This window comes from Actinia tenebrosa, unplaced genomic scaffold (assembly GCF_029948245.1).
Source record: "Actinia tenebrosa isolate PJP-AT-01 unplaced genomic scaffold, QUT_ActTen_1.0 PGA_scaffold3__52_contigs__length_22856419, whole genome shotgun sequence".
NCBI classification, from domain to species: domain Eukaryota; kingdom Metazoa; phylum Cnidaria; class Anthozoa; order Actiniaria; family Actiniidae; genus Actinia; species Actinia tenebrosa.
Window position 1 is genome coordinate 11435158 of NW_028292580.1, and position 10054 is coordinate 11445211.

Sequence of the window (10054 nt, forward strand, 5' to 3'; positions counted from 1 at the left end):
TCATCAGTCAAAATACGTAGAGAGAACCGAGTTACCAAAAAATTTCACATTTATAGTTGGCATTTAGAAGATGAATGCTTTATTAAGCCACTGGCATGACAGAAAATTTATTCGAAGCCGATATCTTTGCAGTCCAAATTTTTTTAAATACTGTCCACACTATGCAAGGAGGGTCTCAGTAAAACACTGCATGCGAAGGCTCTAATAGTCTATGTGTACGGCAGTCAATTTCGTTCTGTAGTTCTCAAGTATGTTAAAAAGGGTTGTTCAAATCTTAACTATCCTATCTTCGTTCAGAAATAGAAAACGAAGAGCTTTTATACACTTCGTGACCAGCATAAAAGACCATAAACATTACCAAAACTTTCATGGAATATGACTTAGTAAAGTTCTTCTGTATCACTTATTGTTTTTTAACAAACATAGGATAGTTTGATTCAAGTTTTTTAAATTACCAAAAGTCGACTGCCGTAATCAAAGGTTTACAATGCTTACGTTTATTATGCCTTACTAACGGTTACTCCGTTTCTATCTCTGTAGCTTTTTTAAGGTAAAAGCGAACTTTGTGGCATAGATACTGGCTTCAAACAAACCCCCCTATTCTCCATTTGGCTTAAAGAAGTATTTAGCTTTGAAATTATTGCTACAAATATAAGAAATTGTGTTACTTGGAGTGTTCTTTCTCAGTGGCTTTTCTGCAGCAAATTACGAACTTTGTTCGATGACAAATGCCGATCGCATTCCTTGCCTTCTATCTCCAAAACTCTTTCCGTACATCCAAAAGATAAATAGTGTTTGAATATAGTTAGAAATACTACAAAATACTTTGTATATCAAAGATGTCTATCAAAATGTACTGATCTCTCGAATATTTGTAGTATATTTCTTAGCAAATTATCCGAAGCTTGACCCGATAGTCTCGTTTTGATGCAACGTTCATCACGATACCGCTGGTTTGTTGAGGTGGCGTGCTCATCTACGATAAGAGCTATAATGTAGCTTAGATAAGGCAGGAATTGTTTTTCTAAGCATTATCTTCTATTTCTGTCTGGTTTTTCTTCTCAGTGTTCGCAAAATTTTTTCTACTTGAATTCTGGACGGTTCTCTGTCTCTACGAGGCACGTGTGGACAAAGTGGATGTATATTTCTAACACGAGATCTGTAATTGCATGCAATTGTTGGACTTTTTTTGAAGAATTATCAACATAAATTAAGTCATAACAGTTACTTATCACTAGCTTTCATTGTCCTACGGATGAAAGGTACTATTCTTTTGAAATATAATGGCCTTTTATTGATTCTCCCTACGGCTTTATTAATCCGGTTAATAGAGGGAATCATTCTGTAGTGCTCAAAATTTGTCTTACCAGATCGAGTTATCCGGCAATGGGGCTCAATATTCCTCTTTCGAGGCTCAGTTATCTCGCAATGGGGCCGATATATTCCTCCAACAGAAATTCGTCTTTGGACTATCGTGTTTTGCTTCTGCAAACGGTTCGGCTGCTTTCTCGATTGATCTCGGCGTAAACGTCGCTTTATAACGAGCTTAAAACCTGGAAAACCTTTCATTTCTCTGCTTGCAAATAGACGCTTACAACACGTTGCCCTCTGCAACCGACTAACTAACCCTGTGGTGACATCGGCAAAACGACGTAACGAGTGACGACATTCGTCTATCGCCATTCTCCATCGTGATTGGTTCCGAAGTCTATGTATTGTTCTCAAAGTAGTTCGCGAGAGGATCCGACTAGGTATTCACCGTTTCGTTTTGACGAGAGATCAGCACTCGGGGATCCCGATTGGTTAGTACAGTAAATTGATTTAGTTCCTTGGGGTTCCTTACTCACGGACACTACACGATAGCATAGTGGCTTCTTCGCCTAGGCGACAGTAGCCACAAAAATCAACCTATCTGCATCTGCATCTGATATATCTGTTCTTAGAAGGGGATGAACACCAACCTACATGTTAATCGAGAAGGTCACTAGAAACCTTGCGTGCTCAGTTAGATGCTGCGCCGAACCTCATGCTAAGAGTTCCAAAACTACTGATATTGAAAACAAAAGGCTTAACGTAGTTCTTAAATTCATCTCTTACTGTAGAGTATGCTATCCCCTTACTAGAGTGAAAATACTCGTAGGACCTGCACTTGATGATGCGCCTTATAGGGGGAACTTTAGGAGGTGATCAATACGGTAACTTAGCTAATAATTTCTCTGTAGCCGCAAAGTCAGATTACGTGTTGTTGCCAACAAGGAAAAATAACCTTGCCTATACTGGTCGTTTTTGCGTTTTTACACATGAATAACCATATGATCGGAAGTAATTTCAGTATCATCTAACGTGAAAGCTAAGTTACGTTCTAATTCAATTCGTTCAAACGAACGTATATTATTTACCTTTTATATTAAGAACAGAACAGACTGAGAAAGATATATGGTAGGTTGGTTTGCGGACCCAACAAATCAGTGAAAATTTCAAAGAAAAAATAAGGATGTACTAGAGGTAGAAAGCTTACAATATTGGAAATAAAATCAACTGAAAACTTAACCATCTTACCACGAAAAAGACGCTGACCCACGTCGTTATCTAAAGACGGTATCTCCATAACTTGGGTTTTGTTTCCTCGGCTTACTTTTACGAGAGACAGCTTCCTTGAACTTTCGAAGTCGCTTATCATCAGCGGAATCAGAATCATTAGCATTAAACAACAATTCCGTTATTGGTTTCCGCACAAATTGGGGGTGGCTAAAAGAAGATTTGTTGTTCTGTAAATAACAGGGGCCTGGGCCCAGTTGCATAAGATAAAAAAGCTTAAAAACACTCGTAAGTATTGTCTTAGTACAATTGCCTATTGTTTTGGAACAATACTTACGGATGCTCTTATCTTAAGAGAGCGTTATGCAACCGGGGCCCTGGATAACCCGCAAAAGGAATCCTATAACCTTCCCCTTTAGATCTTAAAACGAGCAGCACCTCGATATTGTGATTACGTGTAACACTAAAGAGAATTCCAAAGTGTAGTACTGGTAAAATCCAACATGCTAACATATCATGCCATGTGATATGATATGTTTGCCTATAAATTACAAAAATGGGTTTATTGAGAATGAATGAATCGCATATGCTAACAAATAAAAGTAGTAAATTCAATATCTCTTTGACAATAAGCTGAGAATGACTGAATCTTATGTAGATTATGATGCGCTATGACCATCAAACGTTTAATTCTAAAAGAGATATTGATTTTGATTATTAGACTTTTTACAATGATCCTTCATAGTTACGTCACCATTTCGTGAATTCTATATTGAATATCGCGGCAACGAAAACACTAAGATGTCATAACAAAAGTAAAAGCCATTCTTGTATTTATATTTAATGGCTTTGAAATCAGGAAGAGAGCCTGTAGGCTTGATAGGCAAGTGGAAGTAAATGCACTCTACCATTCACTTTCCTGACTTGAATTACTGCCATTAGAGTTTAGGTGCGTCTGTGACTTAATTTACAAAGATATAAAGAAAGTATAGGTCTCTATGTAGACAGGCTCCTCAGTTTAAAATTGATTAAGAAGAAAGAAAGGTTTATTACATGTAAATTGGTTTCTTATATTCAAAGTACTAGAGTACATGACATTAATTCACTGTCAAAACATCAAAGTAGTGAAACATATATAGCCCTTCATTTCAAAAAGAAAGGAAAGAAAAAATAGCTTTTACTTAATTTTCTCCATTTGCTCTTGTCGTTTTTTGACATCAAAAAAAATCCCTCTGCCTCGTTCTCTCTTTCCCTTGTAACATATCCAACACAATCGAATGTATAATTTGTCAAACTAATAAACTGATCTTCCGTTCTAAATTAACAGATTTCGCCTTCAAACTCTTGGCTATCTGTTGTCAACTGTGAATTCGACGGTTGGCTGTCCTGCTCAGAGGCCATTGATGCACATTGAGATAAATTTTCCATGTTTCGAAGAGAAGCGATGTATGTAGAAGCAATGCCAAGAAATAGACTAACTTTCATCTTCCCCTTTCGTAAGGCCATGCGAAGCATGACATCATTCTTGATAAAACAATAGGGCTTTTATCAAACAATGGGTAGTTATTCCGCATATCGGCGACCGAACTTGAGAAACCTCTCACTAGGAAATCTCTCTGAATGGGAAGTTAAACCAAAAACTAATCAATACACCGATCCCTCAAGCTCCGCCCCTTCATAGCAACGCATAGCAACCAGGCAACCTCGGACATTAAATCCAATATGGCGGTTCCTGGCGTTACATCGATGAATGCATTACCCAAAGATTTTGGATTAAATTTCTTCGGATCACGACCTCTCATGTTAAGATCTAAGGAGAGAGGATATAACTATTTCCTAAACAGTTATGTCTTTGATGTCAAATTGCAAACATCTGAAGAAAAACATTACCAATCGATGCGCAAAAATTAAACACCACACAAACTCCATATGGATATTTCTACAGAGGAACGTCGTTTTACAGATTGTAATTGCGTTTGCGTGGCAGGGTAAGCATGTATCTCTTCATCTTCTTTATAACTTAAAAGTGAGATCATCAGATTCTAATGTGGCATCTCTTTTTAGTATGTCTGGAACGTGTTCCCATATTCTTGCATTGGTTTTCACGTTGATACACTACCAGCAAAAAGGACTGAAGGAAGTACCGACTTCCTTGTCTTGTACTAGTTTACCCCAGCAATGGCATAGGCCCAGAGGAACCAAAATTAAACCCCGACCTGTCGTTAATATGATCTTGGCTAAGGCAAAACGCTATGCGACAGGAAAAAAAAGGCCTGTATTCACCAAAACAACAAAACAAAGGTAAACTGATCAACACAAAGATAAAATCTTTATTTTCGTCAGCAGTTATATTTACACTTCTTATTATTTTTGGTTATTTTATTCAGATTTTATTGCTTACCTTTGAACATATATATGTGTCCTTCGTAATTTTCTGGATGTTAAAATCGCTGTGAGGCCTTCCACAAGCTTTAATCCAACGAAGGCAGTCTTCATGCCTTGTTTTGGGTTTTGGGAAGGGGAAAAACACGACGGATATATCACTTTTCCCTGAATCAGATTTACAAGTACCATAGCAGCAGTGCTTGACCATACCTCTAGTTATTTTTCGGAACTTAAAAACTTTCAATAGCAAGCCTCAAAGCAATATTTACTGAAAATATTACTCAGATATCAAAGGTATCAACCTCCACAGACCTTAATAACTTGTCCGACAAAATGGCGTCGTCTCAAACCGGAACTGGCGTTTTCAAAGTTTGACTTCTGATTGGCTACTTTTATTACGGAGATTGACAAGCGGGATCGGTGTATTTACAAAAGGAGTCAATCATGTATCAGCAAGAACGAGGCGTGAAAATTTGGTCTAAGAAGCCATTTCAGCGTATCCAAAGTTTCAGAATTTTACCGCGAACATATTATAATTTGATGCATGTTGGTGTTTTAATGACATAATTTTAATAAAATGCGTCAGGGTAGTGTTTGGTCTGGGTTAATGAAACTGTAATCATGTAATGATTGATGCTTAAATAAGTTTTAAATCAATCCATCCGGATGAAATTCGTTTGCTGATTGTAAGGAAGAAAGCGATAAATCTTGCAATGCAAGAACCGCAACAACCGGAAAAAGCGTATCCTTCCTTTTCTGTTAACGGAGTCGGAAACTGAGCGTACGCAGACTCAGTAGTGTACCGCTCAACAGTGATTTCCTGTGTATTTTACTGACATCGTCAGTGAAAGCTCTCGCTTTTTTACATGATTTTCATGGTTTTTCCGGAGTTTTAAAGTTAAAGTAGTTTTGTTTAAAAAAACATGATTAAATAATCATAATAGTATAAGACAAACCGCTAAAGACAAAAGCGAAATAAGACAAACACGCCGGGTCAGCTGTTGTTATTTTTATATCATTTAGCCCCCGCGATCAATATCGTAATAGTCAGCGGATTACCTTTTAAAACAAAATGGCAGACTCGCATGACTCCCGTGTTTTTAGTGTTGAAGAGGTTATAAATGAAGCAATTTACGAAGATAGAAGCAGCGATGAAGAAGAAAGTGGTCCAGTGCCAAGTCTTGAAGATGCAATTAAACATTCTTTGGCAAATTTTTACCCGTTGAGGCACCAAATGGTGAATTACACTCGATTTCGTGAAGAAGCTGAAAGGTGTTTGGATAACTTATTCCAACGCCACGAGATTTCAAATCGTAATGATGCTGAAAAGGTTCTTTCAGGCTCCACTAATCTTCGGCCGATGGTTAATTTCGGAGGTGCAGCTCTGGATTAAGAACATCAAGAGGAGAATGCGTGCAAACCCATCACCGAGAAATCCATGGACCGTTGAGTTCAAGTGCGATCTCCCCGAAGAAGTGTTTAAAAGCATTAGAAATGCTGTTGCAGGAGGAGCATCCACTTTTGGGATTGTTTTGGACCAAAATGTGATAACATTTACTGAAAAGAAACGTTTGATACGAGACTTGTCTAAATTGGCTTTGCTCACGCGAAGTGAAGTAAGGAATCTGCTAAAGAAGTCTTTCAAGCTAAAGAAATTCATAACAGAAAATGACCCTTTTGTTATAAGCTTCCATGCAATCCATTGATTTCAAAAACCGTAACTTTCAAATCTTCAATTCGTTTACACAGCTCTAAAATATATTTGTGCACAATTTCTGATGTTTCTTCACAGTTGGCACCGAATATTAAAAAATTATCGCTGCTTAGAAGCAACCCTTTTCCCTGCATTAATGAAACTAGCTAAAAATGAACATGCTGTCTCATGTTTGCCAAATGGGCAACCATCTCCCCCTAGGGCAACTATGAAAGTTCCCTCCGTCTCCCCAAACCATTGAAGTGATTTTTTGCGAGAGGTTTGTGTTTTTAAATAGGAGGCTAGCCTCGGAAGAAAGTTCCTAAGATCCCTATAGCACCCACTGACTTGCTCATCAGAATCAGGTGATGTAAATTTATCTTTCACAGAAAGAACTGACCCCACATCAATGTTGTTAACCTCATCAATAAGGGCTTTGTAGGTAAGCAATTTGGGTATTGGGCACTTTGGCAAAAAATTAATGGCTGTTCTCCCTCCCCTTTTTTTGGCACTAGCCTTCAACGTGGATGCTAATCGAACAGTCTGACACTTGCGTTTACCCATAACACCTGCACTGTAATATGTTGCAATGCTTCTAGTGATGTTAACTGGGGATTTATAAAATTCCTGCTGTTGTTTCCTTTGGACTTCATTGACTACATATTCTGTTACTTTGCTGTTGGAGAGCACATAATAACCTAACTCATTAATCTTACACCTTTTTTGAAGGGTATCAAAAAGACCATCAAGTGCAGGCCTTTTATTAGTTGAAGTGGCACCATGTATTATCGATGCTGCCTGAATGGTCTCCTTTACTCTTCTGGCTGAAGTGGCTGGTTTATTGATACCTTCAATGCTAGTTGGTATAGATCTGGTTTTCTGCTGTTAGAATAAAAAAGGATAGATGGATAAAATTACAATTAAAGAGTAGTTTGAGGCAAAATTAGTAACTAACCTGTTTATTTTCTTTTCCTAAAATTCCAGGCAAATCTCCAAAGCTCTCTTTCAATTTTTTCTCCTTGAAATAAATAAATTGCATATACAAACTTTAAGATCAGACGGTATATTCTCCTTACTTGACTAATTCAAACATTGTAATATAGCAGCAGTAAGGGGGACTCGCGATCACCATTCGGAATCGCCCGGGAATTACCCGTGTTTATACACTAGCGTCCCCCGCGGGAATTACCCGTGTTCTGTTATATGTTGCACGAAGATTTCCTTACTGCTGCTATGTTTGTGTCGCAAACGGAGGATAAAATATTCCTTAGATATAGATGGACACCATCAAAAGCATTAGTAACAAGACTGTGCGCCGACTGCGAACTCAGGTGCTGGACCGCTTAGACGCCGACTTTGCCTTCACAACGTTTATGGAGGGAGATATAGATGAGACGATGAGCGAGGAAAGAGCAGAAAGGATAATTGACTTAATGCCCGAAGGTAATTACCGCCTGGAGTTGACGTTTATAAAGTATTTAGACGGCGAGTGGATAATAGAAAAGGGCAGGAATCCAATACGGGCATCTGGCAGGAAGGACCTGTTCGTTTTAAACAAGGACACGCGTCCTGGGGCGCTGGTGGGCATCGACATGTTGTTCTACGAAGTTGCTTACCCGGTCACCGTGGTTGTTTACGGTGCGTATGAAATTAAGAACCCAGACGTTAAGAAGCTCAAACCAATGCGGCATCCGGGTAACTGCGTGGGTAAGTTAGTTAGAGAGTTCTTCGAGGATTCCTCTAGGGGAGGTAAGCTTACGTTGAAGAGAAGAGAAGCCATCAGGAAATGGGAGCATGCTACTCGTAGGGCAGGAGCCACCATTCAAAACATCAAGAAGTTAGAGGTTGCTTTAGAAAGGCGCATACACGTGAAAGACATCACCGACGGCTTCATTTACTCCGGGACGCACAAGTATGGGGGCCGGGGTGCGCCTATCGTAATTTACCAGCATAACGCACATGCGTGGCGCGAACTGCGGTTCCCAAGGAAGAAAGAAACGAAGGTCTATAAGAATTCTCCATTGGCAGAGTTAATCCATGAGAATTCCATTTGGTTGATGGATTCAGAAGGAAGTCAATTTATGACGCAAGACGGCACTTTGTATCGACCCGAAATTGAACAACAGCGCATTCAAAGCGCCTGCGAGACCTTAGGAGAAGACTTCTCTGACGAAGTGCTTAGCTCCCGTAGCTTAGACTTCTTAGCGGCCAAAAAGAGAAATGGGTGGAAATCCACGCCGGAGGAGTTCAAAGACATAGCCAAAGCTTGTGTAGAACACGGTCACGGTGGTCTGTGGAACATGGAGTACGACGAAGACGAGTACGTGTCGCTGGATATGAAACATTGTTACCCCGCAAGTTTTAAAGGTCTAGGGATTGTAAGGAATATTACGACCGTTACGGACATCCAGACTCCCAATTCTTTCGCGTTGCGTTAGACGGCCACTACGACGCCCCAGCAACAGGATTCGTCAGACTGACCACCTGGGAGTTAGCAAAAGACTTACATCCCATAATTTACGCGTGGTATGGAAAGCACCTGCAGGAAAAGGAATGGATTCCCATACCTCTACTGAAGTTCCTCGAAGAGCGCAAGCTTTTAAAATACACAGCGCATGAAGCCATTCTCTGTCACTCCTCCCTCACACAATGGCTCCCAGAGCACAACCCCACAGCGCGGATTGTCATAGGTAAATTCACACAGGGCGCAAAAGAAGGCGAAAAACATATGCAACGGCGCCTAATAACAGACGTCGGTGAGTTAAACTTCCTCATCAAACGCGCGCATGACCAAGGAACGATGGTATCCGTAGAGAAATGGGATTACCTCGTAGATGATAAACTACACAAATGGAATGCTTTGTGTTACTACCAAGACCATCGACCGCAGTATTATCATCTGCGTGCCAGCATGCTCGCATATGCGCACATTAACCTACTTGCGATGCTCCTACGGTTTGACAAAGAGGACATCCCGCGCGTAGCTATGGATTCCTTGTACGTAAAGCCCGAAGTGTTAGAAAAGATGAAGGAATTCTACACCGAAGATGAGTTGGCGGAAAGTGGTCAATGGCGCGTTAAGGATGAGGAGATAAAAGCATGGAGAGAACGTGTAGAATATCACGGAGAAAATACTTGGGGCGTCGTAATGCCCACAATGAGGCCCATGCCAACCGTAAAGGACCCCATTTCCTACCAACGCTTCTCTTACCTTTACGGTACGGGAGGCAGCGGTAAGACTACGCGCGTCTTGGAACTCTTTCCGACCTTAAAAGTGCTAACGCCAACGCACCGTTTGGAAAGAGAACTCTGCAGTCAGGGCCACGACGCACAAACCTACCACAGCTTCTTTCGCTGGAATGGCCAAAAGTGGGTACCAGAAGCCATCCACGACATACCTCCGGTGATACTTTGGGATGAGGTTTGCACCGTTCCTTT

General features: G+C 40.1%; 1 protein-coding gene across 1 annotated transcript; it reads left to right on the forward strand.

The window, feature by feature from the left end:
• The first annotated feature begins 4455 nt into the window (after positions 1–4455).
• On the forward strand, positions 4456–5459 carry LOC116289835 (uncharacterized). Its single transcript, XM_031696765.2, has 3 exons — positions 4456–4526; positions 4603–4839; positions 4926–5459. Exons 1-3 carry the CDS (start codon positions 4468–4470, stop codon positions 4966–4968), a joined length of 339 nt encoding a protein of 112 aa, XP_031552625.1. The 5' UTR covers positions 4456–4467; the 3' UTR covers positions 4969–5459.
• Positions 5460–10054: the final 4595 nt, after the last annotated feature.